This window comes from Myxocyprinus asiaticus, chromosome 18, assembly GCF_019703515.2.
Source record: "Myxocyprinus asiaticus isolate MX2 ecotype Aquarium Trade chromosome 18, UBuf_Myxa_2, whole genome shotgun sequence".
Taxonomy (NCBI): domain Eukaryota; kingdom Metazoa; phylum Chordata; class Actinopteri; order Cypriniformes; family Catostomidae; genus Myxocyprinus; species Myxocyprinus asiaticus.
In genome coordinates, this window is record NC_059361.1 from 18,134,828 (window position 1) to 18,160,168 (window position 25,341).

The window sequence follows — 25,341 nt, forward strand, 5'->3', positions numbered from 1 at the left end:
AAAAATACAGAGCTTAATACAAATGGATAAAACATGCATCTCAAAACAACTAATGATAAAACACAGTAAATAAAGTGATAGTATTAAATTAATTGAATACAATAATATCAATTAAAAGCCTCCCAGAAAAAAATACATTTTAAGATATGATTTAAATTCACTAAAAGACTGAACTTCTGTTCTGAGGGTAGAGAGTTCCATAGTTTCGGAGCATTAGAAGAGAATGCCCTGTCACACATAGAGCGTAAACGAGTCTGAGGAAAAGTTAAAAAACCAGATTTAGAGGAGCGGAGATCGCGCTTTGGGGTGTATGGGGTTAAAAGCTCAGACAAATATTGGGGAACCAAACCATGCAAAGCCTTGTAGATAAGTATAAGAATTTTAAAATCAACACAAAACATGACAGGGAGCCAGTGCAAGGATTCCAAGATAAGAGTGATGTAATCACTTGCCCTGGCCCTAGTCAGGATTCTGGCAGCCAAGTTTTGCACATATTGCAATTTATTTAATGTATAGATTTTGAGACTCCGGCAAGGAGAGCATTGCAGTAATCGATGCGAGAGAAAATGAAAGTATTGATCAGCTTTTCAGCCACAGAGAATGATAACACAGGGTGCAGCCTGCAATGTTTTTGAGATGATAAAATGATGTTTTAACAGTATTTTTTACATGTGGATCAAATGACAAATTTGCGTCAAATATAACACCCAGATTTTTAATTTTTATTTGAAGCTCCAAAACTGAGCCCTCAATGGACAGAGTTAAGGAGCCAGACTTCTGAAGCTGGTGAGGAGATCCAATAAGCATAACCTCTGTCTTATTACTGTTAAGACAAAGAAAATTTTGAAAAATAAATTTTATCTCAGAAAAGCAGTTTTAAAAAATATCTGTGTGTCGTCTGCATAGAAATTATAATTAAGTCCCAGTGATCTTAAAAGCTGACCAAGAGGAAAAATATAAATACTAAAAAGTAAAGGGCCTAAAATTGAACCCTGTGGGACACCAGAGTGGACTGAACCAATCTCAGACCTGTAACCACCTAGAGAGACAAACTGCCTACGATCAGAGAGATAGGACCTGAACTAGTTTAATGCAGTACCAGAGACACCAAAGAGAGATTCAAGATGGGTGAGTAAAACAGTGTGATCAACAGTGTCCAAAGCAGCACTGAGATCAAGAAGGATGAGAATAGAAAAAGAGCCTGAGTCTGAAGCCATTAACAAGTCATTAGTGACCTTGACTAGAGCCGTTTCTGTACTATGAAATTTCCGAAAACTAGACTGAAATGGCTCAAAGAGATCATTGACAATGAGGTGATTGTGTAATTCAGTGGCAACAGCTCGCTCTAAGATTTTTGCAAGGAAGGGAAGATTTGAAATGGGACTGAAGTTGCTCAAATTGTCCAAATCCATATTAGGCTTTTTTGGAACTTGAGTTACAGCAGCAATTTTAAATGCTGCATGCACAACACCAGTACACAAGGAATTAATTATTAGGTCCAAGACAATGGGACACAGAGAGGCAAAACAGAATTTTAATAGACTAGTCGGTAGAGGATCAACTCTGCTAGTGGTAGCTTTCATATATGATACCTCAGTACTTAGAGTTACATGGTCGAGTTGAGAGAAATTTGAGAGAGGTGTGCCGGAGAAACAAGACAGGCTGAGAAATGAAACAGAAAAAAAAACAGATGTGGTAGCAAGAATATTTTTCCGAACAGTGTCTATCTTAGTGCTAAAAAAGACTAAAAACATGTTACACAGTGGAGGTGTTGCAGGCAAGGTGGTAGAACAATTACATTTGAGCAATCTATTAATAGTATTGAATAGATGTCTCGGATTATTTTGATTATTTAAAATTATTTCAGAAAAATAACAGGTTCTGGCTGATCTGATTTCTTCTTTATAATCATGTAAGTTGTCTTTCCAAGCCTGGTAATATACATTCAGGCCAGACAGACGGCACTTTCGCTCCATTTTACGACAAGCAGCCTTCATTGAGCGCAGATTGTCATTATACCAGGGAGTAGAACGCAAAGAAGAGATAGTGTGTGATTTCAGTGGAGCAAAATCATCGAAGCCAGATGACAGAACAGTGTTTAAAGGAAATCTTGTCTTCAAGAAGATCAGAAGAAGAAAAACAACTTAAAGAAGAAACACTAGAGTTTGTAAAAGCTGACAAATCAGTAGATTTCCATTTACAATATTTTACAGCGTGAGAAGAAGAATTAATGTCTGGTAGTTCCATATTAAAAAAGATGGCTAAATGGTCAGAAAGACCTAAATCAACAGAGGAAAACTCAGACACAAAAGAACCATTTGCAATAACAAGGTCTAAGGTGTGACCTTTGTTATGTGTAGAACAGTCAACAAACTGGATCAAATCAAAACACTCCAACAAAGACAGAAAGTCCTTTGTCAATACTGAGTCTTTTGAGTCAGTGTGGATGTTAAAGTCCCCCAAAATAAGAATTCTCTTGAACTTGAGGCACACCAGAGACAACAAGTCAGCAAACTCAGTCAAAAAGACTTCATTTGTCTTTGGAGGCCTATAGACTGTAGCAATGATGGTAGTGTGAGGGGTAGAGACACTCAGAACGAGGGACTCAAATGAAGTGAACTGTGGTACAGACACAGGACTTATATTGTATTTTAGGTTGTAAAGCACCATAATACCCCCACATCTGCCAGAGAATCGTGGGAGATCAAACAACCCATAGCCCTTCGGAGTCATTCGATTAAAGAGGAAACCATCACTCTGTTTATGCCATGTTTCTGTTAAGCATAAAAAGTCTAGTTTTTTTTTTTTTTCTGTTATAATGTCCGATAACAACAGAACCTTGTTATTCACAGAGTGTGCATTAAATAACGCCATTTTTAACCAGATTCGGAGACAGAAAAGAAGACGGGGAAACCTCCAGACATGGAAGCGATGACAAATTGTTAAAATCAGCGCCAGTATAAATCAGTCTTTTGGCTTTCCACCGAAAGAGTGGAATAGAGATGGCAGTCGAAGACGAAGAGACAAAACTGTGACTTTTGACAATGCACATGACATAGTGGATGGAAACACGCAACAGAAACATTTAGATGGAAACCCAGCTATTGTACTTCACCAGTTTACTCAGACAAGCCTGCTCTGTAAACAAAACAAACCTGTGGAGTACTGTACATCTTAATTTGATTGTTTCCAGCCAGCTTCAGTGAAAAAAAAAAAAAACATAATTGTCCCAGCTCACTTGAAAATTGCAATTGTGCCAAGTAGTTTTCTAAGATTGCTGGCCTTGCCTTTCTGATGAAACAAAAACTATTTTAACTGGGGCAATGAGTTGCACTACATATGCCAACAAACAGATGAGTGTTCTAACTGAATACAATGCCACAGCCCTTTGTGTACTGAATCTAAGGACTATTCAATGGCTGTTTTATATGAACAGGCTTTGTTTAATGTGTAGGAAGGGCAGATGGTGGCTCTCAATTAATATCTACCACTACTTCACAGTAGCTATTGCATTTTGTTTAATGTTGTGATTACATTCTAATGTGCAAACAGCATAGCAGTAAACTTTAGGAGAAGAAACATTATATTGTTTAACCTTGATGTCAACCTGCTTCTCTTGATTTTGTAGCTTATTACGTCTGATAAGTGCTTTTGTGAGTGGTTATGCAGATTGTATCCATATGTATGTAGTTTTGTCTGTTATCCATTTATGAATATTATTTTACATGGAATAAAGAGTAAGTAGTAAGTCAGTAATGGAGGCTTTGTCTGTTTGCACGATGAAACGATGACATAGTCATCCTTTTATCCTCTTTCGCCACAACACAGGATGTGTATTAAATAGAAAGTATATCATTTCTGAGCCACAAGCAGAACCAAACAGAATTCAAAAAAATAATGCCGGTGTCAAGAACAATTAAGTCAGCCAGTAAAATTGAGACCCCAGGGGGTAGCCGTTTTTACTGCCTGATCAAAAGCCTACATGTTACAATGGTACAGTATATGGTTACAATAACTAGCAGTAGTGATGTCCAGTTTGTGAACGAATCATTCTTTTGAACCGGTTCTTTTCAGTGAATGAATTTAACCAGTTCACCAAATCGGACTGAATCGTTTGAAACAGTTCGCGTCTCGAGTCAACACTGATCCAAAAGCTACTCTATCTTAACCTGTCTCTCAGACATGCCTGACACTCCGACTCAAAATGAGCCGATAACCGGGAGTAATATGATCCTAGAACTGGTGATGTGTGCTTTTCCTATCTCTTCTTTGCAATGAACCATTCCAACTAGTACACAAATCGGACTGAAGTCAGTACGGAGTCGCTCACAGTAGTTCTTGAGTAAACAGTACACTGAACTGAGAATCGGTGTCTGACATACTGAGAACTGATGAGCTGCTGAGACTGAGCATGCGTGTGCAGGGGGGTGAAGGGGGATATGTTTGTATTTTGCAGAACAGCAAAAAGTATAACAAATAAAACATACTGGAAATATGTTTATGACTTGGTTGTATTATCGTTTTATCATCATATGAAGATGATCCGGTCGCAACAGTTCTCAAGTCAACAGTACAATGAACCGAGGACTTGTATGAGGGGGCGAAACATTTCAGTCGAGAGTCGTTATGAGCTGGATCATCCATCCTCTATAGCCACTTGTCCTATGCAGGGTCGCAGATATCCCAGCAGCTATCTCTGGCCAAAGGCAGGGAAACACCGTGGACAGGTGGCCAGTCCATCACGTGGCAACACATGAAGACATACACATTCACACCTACAGGCAACTTAGGGTCTCCAATTAACCTGCATGTCTTTTTGGACTGTAGGGGAAACTGGAGCATCCAGAGGAAACCCACGCAAACACAGGGAGGACATGCAAATGCAGGAACTCAAACCCAGAACCTTCTTGTTGTGAGACAACAGTGCTACCCACTGAGCCACCTCAGCTGGCTCATGGATTCTGTAGAAAAGGTTGAGTTGATAAAGACTAGTTAATTCACTTTATATGCTTTAGACATGTAGAACGTCTGCATTTATATAACAGTGTCAGTATTGGGTGCTTTAGGTGCAAAACTTTAATGAACGAAACTTAAGTAAGATCACTGAATGAAACACTGATGACAATAAACACCCTTATTATTATAGTAACTTAACTAAATAAAATGTAATAATCATCAATATGCGCTTAAATATGGATTTATTAAATGTATTTGAGCGTGTATTCCACTACGCCGGGGTATTAGCATTATGTACAGTGACATCATTACGCGATGACGTAAAAGAACTGGTGAATCGCCTGAAAGAACCGGTTCGCGGAAAAGAATCAGACTTCCCATCACTAGCTAGCAGTATGCTAAAATAGTATGCTGAGTGGTTAGCTTGCAAAATGTAAGCTAACTAAGCACATAGAACTAGAAATGTTTAATTTCACAATCTGTAGCTTCAGTGATTTACTATGATGTGTAACATCTCATTTAAAATCAATGAATTGTTTTAGAAAGTTATATAGACATACATCATAAAGAGATTTCATAGGATTTTTAATAAGGGACTGAATAGAGTGCCCATTAAAATGTCATTCAGCCAACAGAATCACTATAGGGACTTTGGTTAAGCCAGAAGTTGGTATGTCTGCGAAAGTATTTTAACATTTAAATTAAACACATAACCTTTAAGAGATAATGACTAATTGTCTGAGCAGGAATCCCAAAATTACTCTACTTAAGAATTAATTGTTTTCATGATTTATCATTATTGGTTTGCCAAAACTAAATATATATATATATATATATATATATTTAGTTTTGGCAAACCAATGATGATAAATCATGAAAACAATTAATGTCCTGTCTGCAAATGTAGAGTTTGTAAAGAATAATTTGCAAGATTATGGTAGTGATTATGATGCATGTAAAAATGGTACTTCAATAGGCAGCAGTCAAATCAGATTTTATCAAACAAAACAGTTAATTGTATTAAAAAAAAAAACCATACAGCTCAATATTTTATTTCAGAGAGAGGGTGAAAAATTGTCATAAAACTAAGCTATGATGTTGACAAAAACTATGTTTTTGGTGAAAAAATGTTGACTAACATTATAAGTGAAAAATTGAATTACTCTTTATGGTATATATAAATTACTGGGCCTCCTTGCAATGTGCTTTTGTTAAAAAAACCTGATGTTGCTACAACATACAGTTTCTACAATGCATAAAGCAACCTTAGTAACCTTTGGGTTTCAATGGCCAGTATAAATATTTCTCATTGAACAACTTTCCTACCTGATATGGTCAGCAGCATTCTCATTGGGAAAAAAAAATCACGATCCCACATAATCTGCAGTCATCCAAGATAAATACTAGCATTTTGAAATCTATGTTTAATCTATGTTTGAAAAAGGTTAGAATATGTTATTTTCCTACGTTCAGCAGACAGATGGTGGTTTGTGCATTAGTTGTAATCTTCTGTAGCAAAGAGGAAGAGCTGTATATTGGGGATGACACAGGTTTAATGCTGTAAAATCCAAAGGTTTTAGCTGTACTTTAGTGATGTTGCACATATGGTTGAACATCTGGGGAGAGCGGTGAGCAAAGCGGCTGAACGTTGTGTGCTTTGATGTCTCCCTCGTCATAAGCAAGCCAGACTCAACATCCAAATGGAGAAATTGATGGCACCACTGTTTGGCATCACATGGTTAATGTTAATCTTTCTTTTCAATTGCCTAATATGTAGCAAAATTATTCCATGGGAAACTGCCATGTCATATGATTCATTATGAGTTGATGCAATTTTTGCATTGTGTTCGCACCATATGCATGAAACAACATTAGTGGCATGTATGTAGTGTATTTAAAGGCACTTACTAAGAGGTTTATACTTAAATACAGAGGGGTTTAAAACAGCTTTTCATGCATGTATATGATGCATGTTCATACATCAGCCTACTATGAAAGGCCAGAGGCGTTATATATGCCATTACCTTTGATATCATCATGATTAAGCTTATCATGAAAAGGTCATGTTGTAGTTCACAATATGTTGAAACCTAAGGGCAAAATTCACGCTCAGGAAATCAGCATAGCTTGTCTGTAAGAATCGTTGTTCATTGCCCAGCATGGCCACCATCACCAGTATTGCCAGTATTGCCTCTACAATACTACTTTTCATTTAAGTATTGGTCGCCAGTATATTTTTTCAGTTAGCATATCTTCACTATCCTATATTTTTTAGCAGTCATTCATTTATTTGAGCAGTTATTTTAGTTGTAATTCACAAATTAAATTAATTCCTGATTTACCTGAGACAGGATTGCATTGGTCACATAGTGTGATTGGAGAGAATGTGTGTGTGTAAGAACCAGCTAAGTGTCATTTAAATAAATACAAAAATAGTAAGATAAATAAAACGTCAGAACATGACTTTATGTCATTGAAATACAGCAGAACAAGTCTCTGAACATTTAAAGTTTTGCCAGCAATCGTGTATTGTTAAATTATTCATATAATTTATCATATTTTGAGAGAAAAAAACAGGGTTGGGTTTATTTGTTTGCTTGATTTGTAGTGCAAAAAAACCAACACATTTTTAGGAACATTTTTCATAAAAAATGGACAGGTACAGTAAGTGTGGTAACCACAGTTTGTTTTTAGTTTCTGCCTTGCAGATTGTATTTACTGCAATGATTGCCATTTACAAGGTAACAGTGACTTGTTTGTTTGGTGGATCTCACTTCAGAAATCTGGGTTGTGTTGTACTTCAGTGGAAATTTGATAATTAAACAGCATGCAATCCATTCGATCTTTGAAATGTTTTGGAACCAATGACTGAATAAAGCAACAGTTTTCAGTAAACATTGAGAAAGCTCACACAAGCTTTGTCCCAAATGCACTTTTACTATGAACAATGCACTCAGCAATCTAGTGTATCAATTTTCAAATTGTAGCATCGTTTCAAATGGAATTTTTATTTTTATTTTTTACTACGCAGAATCTTTTGCCGTTTTCCAGCTAATGGAAGTGATGTATCAAATGCATGTAATGTGTTGAAGAGTCCAACACTTATATCTAACGCATATTCACACAGCATAGGGTTATGGTAAATCATTTAACTGTAGTATAATAAACTTGGTAGCACTTTATTTTACAGTACTGTTCTACATTAACGTACTATATAATTAAAACAACTATAGTAATTACTTGGTACTAACCCTAAACCTAACCTTAACCCATATTAATTACATGTAGTTATCTAATATTACTCAGTACTTTCTTGGGTAAGTACAATGTAAGAACACTGAAAGTACACATACTGTAAAATAAAGTGCAATCATAAAATGTATATATATACATTGAAATCATTGAAATCTGAAAAAATAAGAATAGATATTTAGTAACTTTTTCTTTTGTCTTTTTTCTGAGATACTCAGATCTGTATGTTTTAACTGTGGTTAATATGTTGGGAGCAAATGACAAGTTGTTGTCCAGTTCTTGGCATGTGTGGGTGAGATGGTTTAGTTGTCAAGATCTTGGCATCATCTGCATAAGAATGATAGAAAAAGCTCAAAACTTTAATAAGCGATTAAAAGCGGATCCTGAAATGATTTGACCTTCTTTGACTTTAAACAAACATATCAATCTTGAAAGCAGAGAAAACAAATACATTGTTTGGTATGTAAAAGTAATTACAATTTTGTGACCATAAGGTTCTGTAAATTAATATATAATAAACATTATATATATATATATATACACACAGGGTTGGGGAGTAACGGAATACATGTAACGGGATTACGTATTTAAAATACAAACTATAAGTAACTGTATTCCACTACAGTTACAATTTGAATAATTGGTAATTAGAATACAGTTACATTCAAAAAGTATTTTGATTACTGAAGAGATTACTTTGCATTTTATTGTCATTTGTTTCATTTAATATTTAGTCCTTTCAGATGGAAAACATTTATACATATAAATGATCCGATCCAAAGTGCATTTGAACAGCGGTGAAACACTTTCTTATGATGCGTTACATTCATACGAGCAGACAGAGAAGTAAGTTTGGAGCAGAAGAAATAGAAATAAACCTTGTGTAAATTGTCAACTTTACGCTAAGCTAAAATGCTATTTCTAGCCATTTTACATGCACGTTACCAGGCACAATCATATTTTTTTTTTATCAAGAAAATTCACGTTGGATCATAATTTCTTTTTTTCTAGTAAGACCTTTAATATTAGGACAAAAATCGTATTCTTGATAATAATTTTTGAATTGTTTTCCTGTAAAAATATCTAAAAATCCTTAAAACAAGATCAATTTGATTGATCTTGTTTTAGAAACAACACTGCATAAGATATTTTGTTTTTCAGAGAATGTATTTTTAACGTGTATTCTGTCTTACTGTACTGGCAGAGTTTTTATGTCAAAACAAGTGAAAAAAATCTACCAGTGCTGAAGAAGTAATCCAAAGTATTTAGAATACGTTACTGACCTTGAGTAATCTAATGGAATATGTCACAAATTACATTTTACAGCATGTATTCTGTAATCTGTAGTGGAATACACTTCAAAAGTAACCCTCCCAACCCCCTGTATATATAATATAAAATATTTGCAGCATTAAATAACCATGGAAAGCAGCTAGTCCACTTGCTCACATCTGACATATTCTATGTGTTGGCATGAAAATTTGACAATACTATTTGGCACATGATGGCACCCCTGTGGACCAGTGCCAAGCCACTGCTAATGCGGAATATCACTGCCCATAGGGCACAGCAGGAGGGCAACTTGGAAGCATAATGACATTTTGAAATGTGGCTGATGAGTTTAATTGTGAGTCTGGAGGTGCATTAAGGAACAATGGATTCGATTTCTTATTTTCTTTTGTGGAAGCAGTTGCATAAAAGCTGATGCTCTTTTTCTGCTTGCATGTTGCACATGAGTGCCCCAGACACACAGGCCTCTGTTTATTTCAGAAAGACAGCTTGACACAATGTCATGACACCCCTTCATCTGTGTGTTTCCGTTTATTTGATCTGAGGAGAAGAACATAGTAGATTTATTATTTTTCAACATTTAATGCCAGCACAAATGACAGTTCATTCCTTCTATTTATGCAAACAACAAATACATTTGATACATTATGGAAATTATTTTCATTACCAGCTGCACATCAAAAACATTTATGTTATATCACATGCTGTGTCCAGGCCACAAAACTGTCATATGAAAAACACAAACCCAAGCTACATCCTCCCTATGTGACCTGTTTTATCTGCCTCTCTGAACATCAGATTATTCTCTCATGCCTTGTGAGCACATTATTCATTGTTGTTGTTTACATTGTTAGATATGCAAATTGGAATCAGGCATCAAAAAACACATTCAGATCTTTGAAGTGAAACATTTTAGGAAACTAGCAAATTAATATTCGTTCTATATACTTGTAGATGGGTCACTATTCTACATCTCAAAATGCACCTGCTAAATTGAAGCCTGTTGATAAAGAGCAGTTTAGAAAGAGAAGACTGGAGAGGAATAATACATAATTTGCTATATGTTTAAGGTGTCTATGTGTCTCCCCTATAATTGACCTTTGGTAAGAAAATGTTGTGACAATCCTCTAATAAAAGACACATGCACTTGATAAATGAATTGAAGTGTTCCAAAAGACCACTATATGAATATTGTGGTCTAGCATGGACATGAAAACAGGAGCTTGCTGGCTTGGTTGATTTAAATAAACAATGTTGAAACAATATGTGGCAAATTCCAAACAATCCAAAAAACTCTGGACACGTATGGGAACATCCTTTTATGAAATATCAGAATATAATTCAATTTATAATAAAACTTTAAATGTTACATCTGTGATGTGTCATTTATATAATAAATCTTTATATCGTATTACTGAAACTAAAACTAAATGGTCACACTAACATTAGTCTCAGCCTCAGATATGCTCAAAGATCAGAAGTTGCATGCTTTTAGATATAATCCATTGCCATAAAATTTGCTTATGAAAACAATTACATGGCTACGGTAATGCTGTGTTCCTTTCAACTCAAAAAGTCTGATTATCCTACTATGAAAAGTGCAGTGGATGTCTTTTGAAGTTGTAATTCCAAAGTAGAAACTTGTGGGAACATTTTCACGTCCGCTTTTGCCGAGATGCATGCACGTGATGTTTCACAAACATGTCGACACCCAGGGAGATATACAAAGTTAGTGATAAACATTCACTTTTATTAAATAATATCGATAAATGAGTCAAAGTTCCCACATTACATGATATTAAAGCTCGTTTAACAAACGCCTGCAGAGACAGGCGTCTGATGCTGGCATACAGAACAGTCACTGGGTCTGCTCCAGCATACCTAAAATCATTTCTGCAGAGCTACGCGCCCACTAGAAGCCTGCGGTCGCCTAAGGAACGTCGCCTTGTCGTACCAACACAAAGAGGCTCCAAAACACTTTCCCGGACTTTCGGCTTCATCATACCACATTGGTGGAATGACCTTCCCAACTCCATCCATGAAGCTGACTCACTTTCTGTCTTCAAAAAACGACTAAAAACACATCTTTTTCATGAGCACTTAACCAGTCACTAATTAAATATATATATATATATATATATATATATATATATATATATATATATATATATATATATATATATATATATATGTGTGTGTGTGTGTGTGTGTGTGTGTGAAATATGGCACTTTTTCATACCACTGTCTCCTTAAGATGATTCGCTTGTGTTTTCCTCTTTTGTAAGTCGCTTTGGATAAAAGCATCTGCCAAATGAATAAATGTAAATGTAAATGTAAAATGAGACAGGTGTATAAAACAAGGCAAATTATACTCTCTTTGATAATGGTACACCTGTAGCACAAATGCAAGCATTGCTGCATTGTTTATCAATTGGGTTGCTAAGAGATGTCTCTGGTGACAGTTGAACCCCTGCTAAGCTAACTGGAGTGCTGCAGTTTTCTTTCCTTACATGTCATGATTGGAGATATCAAGTAGGAATATCCCACATCCGACTTGAATGGAACACAGAATAAGAACCGTTTTGTTCCGCCACCCATACCTGTCTAAATCTTCACACCTGTTTCCCTTATCACCTGATGTGAACAGGTGACCTGTTCTCAAGCACCAGATCCTCCACCCATGAATTTTGCCCTCTAGTGTTTAATTCACTTATAGCTCCTACAGTCCCTTTCGGCTCTCCGTATTTCAACGCACATTGTGTACAATTGACAGTTTTATAGCCTATTATTGATTCGTCAAGTGTTTTAGGGGTGTTTAAAAGATAATAGGCTGTAAATTGATTGAAATAGGTGCTTATGAAAAAAGTACTATATTTGCCAAAGTTTGCAAGGTTCATGGCATTGTGTCAATAAAAGTGTTTAGCAAAAAATGCAAATGTCCTGGTTCGCAAATTCCTTGAGTAGGTCTGTTTATTACTCTGTTTTCAGGGTTATACTTCTAAATTTTTGGTACTTAATGCATCTGGACAGACCAACTCAACAAAGTTTCCAATATCTCACCAAGACCATTTTGACCATTTACACACAGCTGCAATTGTGAGTCACGATACCTCTTCTTGCATGCACATACATGCACGTGAGTGCTGGAAAGCAACCGCCAACAAGACAGCGCACTGAAGCCACAACAAGATACTTAATTGAGTCTGTATTTGGTATTATCGATACTGTAGAAAAACCAGTATCATTAATATTACTTAATCTTAAAATATATTTATATTTTTGGATTACCTTGATAACGAAGTCCTGGTACATTTGACATCACTACAAGATGATAAAAACATTCAGGATTTACTGTAAACATTCTGGGCTTAAGCCCCTGTAGCCCAACCCTAGCACCGCCCATGGTTCGTTGGTTAGTTAGTTAGTTAGTTAGTTAGTTAGTTAGTTAGTTAGGGTTAGGTTAGAAATAAACAGTGTTTGTACAATATGTGTCAAAAAGTCCAAAACAATCCAAAAAACTCCATGTTGTCTTATCATGCCAACAGCTGCCTGTATCTACACTGATATAGGCCTGCAGTGATGGGAATTCTTCTGACTGACAGACCACAAAAAGAGACATAGACATATTGATTTTGAGCCATGACTGAGAGAAAACCATGAGCTGTGAAGTGCTTGAAAGGAAAATCACAATCTTTTCACTTTTATTTAAAGGCCTTCCAAACTGCCTTGTTAAATGACACCCTTTTTCAGAGCCAGCAGTTACATGCAGAAAGAATATTGATATTTATCTGTGCAGACTCTCTGTAATGATACAATGCAAATAGCTCGAATGAAAGGGAGGATGGACTAGTGCCTTTATTGGTGGGTGGATTAAGACTTAGATGTATAAAAGGTGTATAAAATCATTAAAAACAATCTTTATAAAGTAGTTGGTAGCCCAAACTTCCTATGGTTTAAGAGTTTGTCATTTTGATCTAAGCAGCATTTACTATATTTTGCTGCACTGTTCTCATTTGTTTGATTCATATAACAATTACAATAGTCGTACATCATCACAGGTTAATGAAACATTTTGATATCATATCAAGAATTTGATATAAAAAAAATCTTGGCTGACTGATTTCATTTAATCACAAGTTAATTAAAATAAAATAAAAATTATTATTGTAGAATTAGTAAGCAACTGCTAGTTTGGTATGAAATGCAGATTTTAAAGAAACAAAAGAGAAAAAAGGAACACAAGCATAAAAAGATAAAATATTAATAAAAAAAAAATCTCTTTAAGAAAACAAGAAAAGAAACAAAACTGAAATTAAGATATAATGACATATAAATACAAATATGGGTGATGACAGTGTTTCAACACTGTTTCAACAGTAAAACAGACCAAGACTGTATGCAGAAGGCTCTAAAAGGCTTGTCTGTAGAGTGCTAGATGAATTATTGAGGACAGATACAACCGTTGAAAGAAGATGGCATTTATGAACCTATTAAGGAAATTTCACTATTTACCACCCCGGCAGGCCTGAATATGGCTGTTGCATCTTCAGCAATGACATCTGGACAAAAATGATTTCATTTTCCGTTTGAGAATTCAAAGTCCCTATGAAGCCACACTCTCACTACACGACTCTCAGACTACCTGAATCGCTGTACTGCTCACATTACAAGGTTTCTTGTCATCTGTTGTCTTTTTGTCATAGCAGTGTGCATACTATACAACAGAATGCAGACAAGGTGCACAAACTACAAGATCTTTGGCCAAGAGGCATCCTCAGTCAACAGCAAAAAAACTTTTTCTCACATAAATAAAGCGAGAAATTAGAGTGATCATGAGATTTTTCCAGAAATAGATGGTCAAGATCAGCTCACTGTCCAAGTTGTCTGTGTACAGAATTTGTCTGAAAAACAAAAGAATAGACAAAAAAAGAAAATATGTCAGAAACAATTAATGGGAAGACGCTGACCGTCTGTGTCTGGGTTGGAAAAAGAGTTGGAGGTAAATAAAACATAGCACAATGTCAAGTAGAGTTTGCATACCATATTTTTATTTGATAAAAATTCTTTCTTATTAGTTATTTACAATAAAACACTATTATGATAAAATTTTGGCTTTCCATGCCTGTACAGAGATGCATGATAAGATGTGATTGGCTGGAGCAGTTCGCCGTTGTCGCTGCATCGCTCACACTACAAGATTATGTGGCGACAATATCAAACATGCTTGAAAATATTGTTGTGTCAGTGATAGCTCAAGATGGGCTTAGATCACGTAGCTCAACTGCTCATACTTAATGAGCATCGCATGACCATAGTGAGCATAAATTTGGTTGTGATCCGGGGGTTTTGTTGCAGAGCTCGCAAATCTGTCTTGCTACATCAAAATTGTGTAGTGAGGGCACGGCTTTAGGCAAGTCAATTCAATCAGTGGCCATCTTGTTAATGCACCCAGGCAGTTATTTTATACAGTAGATAATAAGCATATCTGTAGAAGTACATCTCCTTTCTATCGTTTCTCCAAAACGTTTTTTCTATATTATGTTTCAATGACATATTTCAAATCAGCAAAAAAATCTAACAACAATGGTATCCAAACATTTTCTGGTCCAGTTATTGTGCATGTCCTGTCGTTTTAACTGAAAGGCAGGACTTCCATTCCAACAGCCGCCATTTTGAGTGTTACAATTTTTCCCATTTATTTTCAAACAAGTGGTCAGTCTCCTCCTCCTTATACTGTCTCCGACATATTTGATTTTTATTATTTGCTCATCTATTTATGCAATAGCATCTTTTAAAGGGGTCATGACATGAGGAATTACATTTTCATCTTTTGACATATAAGAGGTAATTATACTATAATAACATACTGTACGTTTCAGAACTCAAAACTTCCTCCAAACTGCAAAAAGATCCTTTGTTGAAACCAGTCTGCTAAAACATCTTATCCTCTGCTTCCTCCACATAGTGATGTCACACCATGGTAGACATTTGCATCTGACCGCCTCCACGTCAACACATCAATGCCTACTTTAACTTATCACTTCCGTAGCCTGCCCAGTAACGATGACCAGTGACATGGCAAATAGAGAGAGCAGGTCAGTCAAGAGCAGAGAGCCAATCAAAAATTCACTTTACTAATATCATTAATTAATCTTAAGGAACATATTTAAAATCAAAATAAATCAAGGCATGTCCTGACCCCTTTAAGGGTTTAATAAATACATTGAAATGATTAACTGAATACCTCATGCCATCTGAGTTGTGTCTAACATCTCAGATGAAAAATAATTGAAAGGATCTACAGTATTCACATCATGGATTATCTCAGCCAAGGAGTACAAATATAACTGCAAATAGTCCCATTGGTCAATCAAGATGTCTCTGCAATGAAATGGCAGGCAGAATGCCAGGCAAGCAGATGGTTCTGTCTGTTTGACATGCCATTAGAGAGATGGAGACCCTCACTCAAGAGAAACAGAGAAAGGCTCTTAGCTGTGCACCTTAAAAATAACATTAAGCTTGAGGGTAATAGTAAACTCCATTATTACTCTTTTGCACTGCCCTCAATGGCAAACCCTCATAAAGGATATACCATGAGAGTGTGCATGGTCATGGTGCAATCACAACATCAGGCTCTGAGAGTGTTTTAAAGAAAATTTCCACACTCTTTCTGAAGATGAGCTTGGTGTTTGGTCAGAGGAGCTGTGTGTTCAATCTCACAGAGGTCTTTAATGGAAAACAAAGTTCTTAAAATAAGCACTCAGATGGAGGATGAATTTAAGGTCTCTTCAATGCATGACATTTTAGTGGAGTAGAGCTAGCACAGAACCCAACAAATCTAATATCAAGTAGGATAAGTAGGGCTTGGCACGTTTTCTGCCAAGTAGACTTAAGGGCTCTACACATTTTCAGTGGGATATTTGGCAGCAATCCTGGTTGACCTGCTGTTACTGTGGGATTGACTGGTTTTATATATCCATCCAGCTCTCCAGTGTCTCTCCAGTGTCCAAGTTTGTGGCTCGGCAGCTTGTGTCAACTGTTGTTTTTCTAAGCAGAAAATTGATTTAATGGCAGCTTTGCAGATAGAGCATCTGATCGCAAGTGTGGTTCAACTTCTCTATTCTTTCCCTCTGTGTGTTATGTGACTCTACAATAAATGACCTCTGTGTCATGAAGTTCACTTTTTAGACACTATGGTCCCTAGCTCACTGAAATATTGAAACAGCACTCCCACATCCTCAGCAATAACTGTAAAAGACTACAAAATATGTTTGAGATGTAGTGAGAAATGGCACTAAATGAATATTTCAACATTTGACAGCAATTGTTGGAATTACAGGAATAGCCTTTTCACCCAAAAATGAAAATTATGTCATTATTTACTCACACTTCACACTCTAAACATGAATGCAATTTATATTTCTGTAAATAACAACTTAAATTTCAGTCTGTTTCTTCAGAAGACTTGGAATATAGCACACAAATTGTATGGATTACTTACTTGAATGGTCCTTTTATTGTGATTTCTTTGTCCATTTTGGAGCTAAGCAAACATTATGATCACTGTAAATTGTTGTATGGGAAAGAGCTGTGTAAAGATTTTTTTTTAATTTCTCCTTTTGTGTTCCACAGAAGTATGTTATGACATAAAATTAGTAAATAATGAGCGAGTTTAAATGCAGAACAATATACCTTTAACTCTCAAAATTCAGCTTATCCAAAAAACAAAAAATAAAATAAATAAAAAATAATGTAAGAAACCCATGTTTACATGAGGCTTGAAATCATCTGATTATTGTCTGCTTTTGACGTCAAAACAGGCATTTGCACAAAACTTGCACACATTAGATAATCTGGTAAGGATGCCTATAAGGGTTTTTACATGCAGAGCAAAATCAGGCAATGCACAAAAATCTAAAAAATCAACTGGATGCACTCAAGAGTCAATTTTAAACATTTGAACTTTTAACACTGATTTACATCAACTTAACTTAAAGTTTTCAGCCTGAAACTTCCTCCACATACAGTAGGTGATCTGAACCTAGAATTGTATTTATTTATTTTTTAATTTCACGTATTTATACATTAAGCTGTAAAAAAAGTACCTACTTTTTACCTCTGGGTCAATTTGACCCGGTTCATATAAAAACTCATGAGAAAGCTGTAAAATGTTAGAAAAGTTTAAAATGTAATTTTTAAGTACACAAATACATACATAAATGCATACATGCATTCATCCATACATATACATACACACACACATGCACACACACTTGCACAAATGCAAAAACAAGATGTTTTTTTATTTATATTCATATTCATTGATATTGCTTTCTTCCTAAAAAAAAAAAAGACTTGATGTATATGTGCATAGTCACAAAACACGTTGGGGCACCCTTTGCCTTTCAGACCTGTATATTGTGATAGAAGGTGATAAAGAAACAAATTTTTTTTATGGTATTTGCTGCCATCAAGTGGAATGATCTAAGACTAAAAGTAGTAAGATCAAACAGAGCCTTTATTACATTCTTTTGAAATTAAAGATAACATTTTTTTTTTTTTTTTCAATTTGACACAGTAGGATCAAAGTAGGGACTTGATCATTAAGACCATCCAAGTGTTAAACCATTTATGACCTTACCCCAATAAAAGAAAGCTGTCTAAGCTGTTTACATGATCAATGTAAGATCATGCAAGTAAATTACAGAATTTTCCTTTAGGGTGTCCTGTTCCTTTAAGAGTAAGATGACATAAGTGACAGTGACTTGAGAGCAGATTAATAGAATGAAGCTCTGTGAGATCAGTTCTGTGTTATAGCCACATTCCTCTGACAGGCATGAAAGGAGATTTACAGTAATGGCCACCAAAGTTGTAGAAATGCACTGCTTGGAAGCCATTGTTTTTCTATTCATTCCATATTGTAGCAAATTAGCTTAAAAAGGGAATTATTTATAATTAATTATAACTGGTTATAATTAATAATAAATATTTAGATTAGATCTTAGAATTAACTGTAGCAGAATCGATATTATAATTACCTGATCTGTCCGTCCACCGAGCAGACAATATAATTATTTATCAATTCTAGGAAGATTACTTTCCTGGCCAAGGAACGATAGCCTTCCTACTTATACAGTGCTAGCAGTAGTTTAGCATGTAGCAAGGAGCAACATTCAGTGACTATGAATTGCGAGTGGAACACAGAGACAATCAATTGTGAATATAAGGGATTTAATAAATGAAACTATAACTAACATACAAACAAACTAAGCAAAACATACATATGTAGAATGAAGGAAAGTAAGGAAAGGAGAGAGAAGAGCAGAGAAAGAAGGCAGTATTTCACATCAGTTAACCACAACCTAAATGAGAATCATCAGAGGTACAATTCACCTTAAAAGGGGTTCAAACTTAAACGCGCATCTAATCAGTTGTAAACGGTTACTTGCATTGGTTTGTTGCTGAATAAGAGTCTTGATGCGGTAGACGAGGTTCTCGACGATTTCTTTAGGAGTGAGTTGAAGAAGTCCACAGGAAATCCACAAAGTTACTTGAAGGTAAACACTGCCAGAAGGTTAAACTCAAGAGGAGAGTTTTGGAGTGTGTTGGTCTCAAAAAGAAGAGTTTTTGAGCGATGATTAGTCTGCGTTCTGGAGTTTTGATAGTTCATTGCCGCACCCATTTTGTGGGTGGAGTGGCCAATCAGAGGCATGCATTTTGAGCAGGAGAGACATCCTTTGTCTCCGTTTATGGCCCATTCGCATTTTATTGCTGATCTGGACCGCTATTGCAGCTTTTAATTCAAAACATAGTAAGAATTGTTCGATGCATTTCACGATCACATGGTGTACATTATGGTGTGAGAAATAAAGAGAAGATCATTTTGATACCAAGAAGGTAACCTCCAGACGATATTAAAGCAGAGATACACTCATACACTTGAATATAGGCATTTAACGTCTAACTAATACAAGTAAAGGGTTTTAACTAAGTTAATATAATAGGGGAATATACATACAACACATGCATATAGCAGATACATTTATAACTGCTTACTATGGCCTAAATAGAGAAAATGTCTTTAGGTGTGTGTGTGACGTGTATTGGAATTACTGGAGACAGACAACTGCTCTGGTGCCTGGCACGGGGGGGTCACCCATTATGGTGTGAGAAATAAAGAGAAGATCATTTTGATACCAAGAAGGTAACCTCCAGATGATATTAAAGCAGAGATACACTCATACACTTGAATATAGGCGTTTAACGTCTAACTAATACAAGTAAAGGGTTTTAACTAAGTTAATATAATAGGGGAATATACATACGACACATGCATATAGCAGATACATTTATAACTGCTTACTATGGCCTAAATAGAGAAAATGTCTTTAGGTGTGTGTGTGACGTGTATTGGAATTACTGGAGACAGACAACTGCTCTGGTGCCTGGCACGGGGGGGGGGGGGGGGGGGGGTCACCCTCCTCTCTGTGGAATGTGTTTGAAGCTTGATGGAGACACTCCAGAGGCGACCTGTTTTAGCATCCTTTTGATAGTGATAAAGACCATCTGCAATTTAGCACCCATATAAATGTAAACGCGGAGGCCAGGTCAGTAATTTATATGCAAATGTCAAAAGGCTAAAAGGGTTTTTTAAAACAAAGTGTAACTAGCCATCACTGATCTTACACAGACGTTACAATCCCCCTTTTGGCTGAAGATGCTCTGAATTGAGACATCATCAGACAACAGTGGATCATGATGGTTAAATGGCAGGTGGGTGGTGAAGGCCGGATGGCAGGTGGATCCTGATGGTTAGATGGCAGGTGGATCATGAAGGTTAGATGGCAGGTGGTTTCTAATTTTCCTCAGCCTTCGGATCCTCAGCTGTGGTGTTAACCGTGGTCACGTTCAGCATTGTCTCTGCCTGGGTCCCTCTTTTTCGATGGTTCCGTTTGAAGGTTCGAGGAAAGGCAGCTGTGCACCTGTTCATGGACCTTTGCACCCCGTTGACTCTGTTAAACAGGACAAAGGCAAGGCCGAGTGTCAGGGTGTACCCAATTGCTGTGGCGAGGCTCGGCGCCCTCTAGGGCAAGTTCTGAACTCTGATTAGTGACAGGATAGATTGTGGGGGGTTTTCCCATCTTTTCAGAAGCAGTTCTTTGTTTGGTATAGGCCTTATGGCTTAAGTCTCGCAGCTGTTGGGTGGACATAGTCCGTGGGCAAGCCAGAACCCCCAAATGGTGACTCACTGTTGGGTGCAGGTTCCGGAGGAACAGAGTTTTGAAATTGAATTCTTCTTCCATTCCTGGCTCATTCCGTGCTCCGAAGTATGCTTGTCTGAGCCTGTTGTAGAAAGACTGCGTGGTTTCCTGTCTGCCCTGTTTAAGGTCCATGGCCGTAATCGGCCCTTGCTCTGATTCTGGGTCAGAGAATTCTTTAATCAAAGCCTGCTGCAGTTGCTGGTAATCCACTTTGACTGTTTCTGGCTGTCGGTCTAGAAAGCTCCGGACTTCACGGCTGGCGGTGATTCTGAGCAGGTAGAGTCTGTCTCGTGTGGTAACATTGGCAACAGTTTGCAAGTGAAAATCAATGTCTTTTAAATAGTCGTTCACATCGTGGCCTCCTGCAGGGCTTGGAGTGAAAGTGGGAATGTTTCTAGCCAGCTTATCCAATTCTTTAGGTGACACACCGTGACTGGAAGACAGCCTTTGGAAAGGCTCCCACCCCCTTTCTGCTGCTGGGGGTTCTGGGATGCTGGCAGGTGATGTCTTGAGCAGTGGGCTCTCTTGTCTAGGAGGTATCAGTCTACTGGTTAGGGGAAATTCTGTGGTGTGCATTTCCCTTTCAGAGTCACTTTGCAGTCTATATGAATGTTTAAGCTCTCGGTGAACTGTGTCAAGTTCTTCTTTCAAATAGTCTCTTTGTTGGGCCAGGGCACTGACTTCAGCCCGGGCACTTTGCAGGTGGCCCTCACAGGCCTTGGCCCTGGCTTCTCTTTCTTTAAGTTCAGTCTCTGCTCTCCTCAGGAGAGCCTCAGCTTGCTGGAGTTTTTTACTCAGCTCCTCTCTGGTGTCCTTTTCCTGCTGCTCTCGTCGTGCTGTATCTACACGGAGATCAGTCAGGGCGTTCTGGAGTCTCTCTACTTCCTCCTGCAGCTCTGGGTCCTTTTCGTCCGCTGTCCTGTGCTCGTGCTGAGTCTCCGAGGTTAGCTGGTCCAGTTGACTCTGAGCGTGCATCCAGTTTCTCTGAGCTTCCTCAGCCTGGAGCTTCAGCGCTGCTGCTTCCTGTTCCCGGCGGGAGATGCTTGCTTCACTCAGCTTTGCCTGGCCGAGGAGGTTATGGGCCAGTGACCCGACGATCTTGGCCAGCTCTTTGTGGCTGTAGTCCTGTGTCGGATCGGGGGCCATCAAGGCGCTCAGGTTGTCATCGAGCTGTTCCCGGCTCATGTTCTGCAGGTCCCTGGCGGCTTCAGGAATAAGGGTGCTAGTCAGGGCACTCAGCCAGGTCTCTAGTCGATCCCAGTGGGCATCAGGGCTGGATGATCGAGACATGTTGGCTCACTGGTGAAGAGAGAGAGGGAGAGAGAGAGAGAGGGAGAGAGGGGGAGGGACAGCACACAGGCCAATGCAAGTTCTTATAGCGTTAGCAGGCTACAATTATAGTAATTTTTATGTTCTATGCTCGGTCTGTTTGATGGATACAAACAGTTAACGGAGGGTAGACTTGGCACCTGTTATCTCAGCCGTGAATGGCAAGGTGAGTCTAATTGTTGTGGGGCACCGGAAAGGATCTAACAAAAGATTGTTGACGGCGTGATCATCTAAAGACTTTGGCAGCTTGGGTCGTCAATCTATTACTCGGCTTTCTCTGATGATTCTCAAAGGTTCGGTCTCTTAAAGGTTGAGGAGAAACCTGATTTTGGGGTTTCGCTAGTTGGAAGGGTCAGTATTCTATGGGTTAGGCTTAGTGATGGATCGAGGTGATCCAGTCGGGATCCCGTGGCAGCTCACTGTGATCCGCCGTGGAGGCAACCGTCGGTTCACCAACTAAGCACTAGAGGGAGTGTTACCTATAGGTGCACACAAATGGCTAGAATACAGAGATTAATTTTACATTTAAATTCAAACACTGTTTGAACTAAATTTAAAAAAGTGGGTGGCTAAGGCAAGAGAGAAAAAGGCCTGAATAATACAGAATGATAATAATAATAACAAAAAAAAAAACAAACAAAAAAAAAATAAAAAATTAAAAATTAAAAAAAAAATTAAAAATTAAACAAAAAATTAAAAATAAAAATAAGAAAATAAAAGGAGAAGAATAAAAGTTATGATAATAAAATAAATTAAAACAAACCAAGGAAGAATTGGAATAAGTTTTTCAAATGCAATGACAGGGCTTAACCAAGGAAAACCAACCTACTGAGAATGGCCACAAGGTGGCGTGGGTGAGCCACCCAAGGTTCAGAGGAAAAGAGGGTAGAGGTGAAATTTGAGGAGTGCTAGACACTTAACTAAACTGCCCTCTAGTGTTAATCAAAGGTACTGTGATTAAATCTGAGCGCGTCTAGTGTGATTGCTCTCGCTCTAGCAGCTGATTTACTGCAACGATCACAAGTACAATGCAATTTGATCCGAACCGAATTTTAGTTTGTGCAAATTAACTGCACAAAGGTGTGTGGCAGGGTTTCTTCGCTGCCTGTTACACAATAACAATTATAACAACAGGGTTTCGTCGCTGTTATTACACAAATTATCAATTATGAACGAACAGGGTTTCTTCGCTGTTGTTACACAAATTATCAATTATGAACGACAGGATTTCTTCGCTGTTGTTACACAAATTATCACTTGATCAAGGTTTTTAAAACTCTCATTTACATACCAATTAGATATGATTAGATTTGAATTAGGCACCCATTCGTATGTTAATGGTTAACCCGAGAGAGTCACGATCATCTAGTTGAATGAAATTTGCAACACAAATAACTTCAGTCTAGCGATACAATCACCTAAGGCCTTTAAAAGATGATAAGAGGAGCATCGCTCAAATCCATCTTTATCGCAATGAAGGAAGTTTTCTTCGTTCCAACAGGCGATTTTGATAATATTAAAATGTACTGTAAAGAGGTTTCTTCGTCTTTACAGAACGATTTTAATATTATGAACTGCAGTTTACTTTTACAATTACAATTAACAGTGACTAAATGTTAGACAAATAGAGGCTGTTAAAAATACAGTACTGGAGGTGGCTTTAACCATCCAATCAAAAGAGTGAGTCCGCGTTGCGGCTTGTCTCACTCTGAGCGCGCATAATACAAAAACACAAATAAATTGATACTGAGTTTTCTCACAAACAAAGTTTGAATGTGCCCGCGGTTCTCCACCATTAATATATGTAGCAAATTAGCTTAAAAAGGGAATTATTTATAATTAATTATAACTGGTTATAATTAATAATAAATATTTAGATTAGATCTTAGAATTAACTGTAGCAGAATCAATATTATAATTACCTGATCTGTCCGTCCACCGAGCAGACAATATAATTATTTATCAATTCTAGGAAGATTACTTTCCTGGCCAAGGAACGAGCCTTCGTACTTTCCTAGCCTTCCTACTTATACAGTGCTAGCAGTAGTTTAGCATGTAGCAAGGAGCAACATTCAGTGACTTTGAATTGTGAGCGGAACACAGAGACAATCAATTGTGAATATAAGGGATTTAATAAATGAAACTATAACTAACATACAAACAAACTAAGCAAAACATACATATATAGAATGAAGGAAAGTAAGGAAAGGAGAGAGAAGAGCAGAGAAAGAAGGCAGTATTTCACATCAGTTAACCACAACCTAAATGAGAATCATCAGAGGCACAATTCACCTTAAAAGGGGTTCAAACTTAAACGCGCATCTAATCAGTTGTAAACGGTTACTTGCATTGGTTTGTTGCTGAATAAGAGTCTTGATGCGGTAGACGAGGTTCTCGACGATTTCTTTAGGAGTGAGTTGAAGAAGTCCACAGGAAATCCACAAAGTTACTTGAAGGTAAACACTGCCAGAAGGTTAAACTCAAGAGGAGAGTTTTGGAGTGTGTTGGTCTCAAAAAGAAGAGTTTTTGAGCGATGATTAGTCTGCGTTCTGGAGTTTTGATAGTTCATTGCCGCACCCATTTTGTGGGTGGAGTGGCCAATCAGAGGCATGCATTTTGAGTGGGAGAAACATCCTTTGTCTCCGTTTATGGCCCATTCGCATTTTATTGCTGATCTGGACCGCTATTGCAGCTTTTAATTCAAAACATAGTAAGAATTGTTCGATGCATTTCATGATCACATGGTGTACATTATGGTGTGAGAAATAAAGAGAAGATCATTTTGATACCAAGAAGGTAACCTCCAGACGATATTAAAGCAGAGATACACTCATACACTTGAATATAGGCATTTAACGTCTAACTAATACAAGTAAAGGGTTTTAACTAAGTTAATATGATAGGGGAATATACATACAACACATGCATATAGCAGATACATTTATAACTGCTTACTATGGCCTAAATAGGGAAAATGTCTTTAGGTGTGTGTGTGACGTGTATTGGAATTACTGGAGACAGACAACTGCTCTGGTGCCTGGCATGGGGGTCACCCCCCTTTCTGTGGAATGTGTTTGAAGCTTGATGGAGACACTCCAGAGGCGACCTGTTTTAGCATCCTTTTGATAGTGATAAAGACCATCTGCAATTTAGCACCCATATAAATGTAAACGCGGAGGCCAGGTCAGTAATTTATATGCAAATGTCAAAAGGCTAAAAGGGTTTTTTTAAAACAAAGTGTAACTAGCCATCA

At 37.3% G+C, this 25,341-nt stretch overlaps 1 protein-coding gene across 1 annotated transcript; it reads right to left on the reverse strand.

The window, feature by feature from the left end:
* Nucleotides 1-20,279: 20,279 nt before the first annotated feature.
* LOC127455855 (uncharacterized) lies at nucleotides 20,280-22,049 on the reverse strand. The gene is made up of 2 exons (XM_051723996.1): nucleotides 21,358-22,049; nucleotides 20,280-21,279 (listed from the first exon to the last, which is right to left on the reverse strand). Exons 1-2 carry the CDS (start codon nucleotides 22,047-22,049, stop codon nucleotides 20,514-20,516), a joined length of 1,458 nt encoding a protein of 485 aa, XP_051579956.1. The 3' UTR covers nucleotides 20,280-20,513.
* Between the last annotated feature and the right edge of the window lie 3,292 nt (nucleotides 22,050-25,341).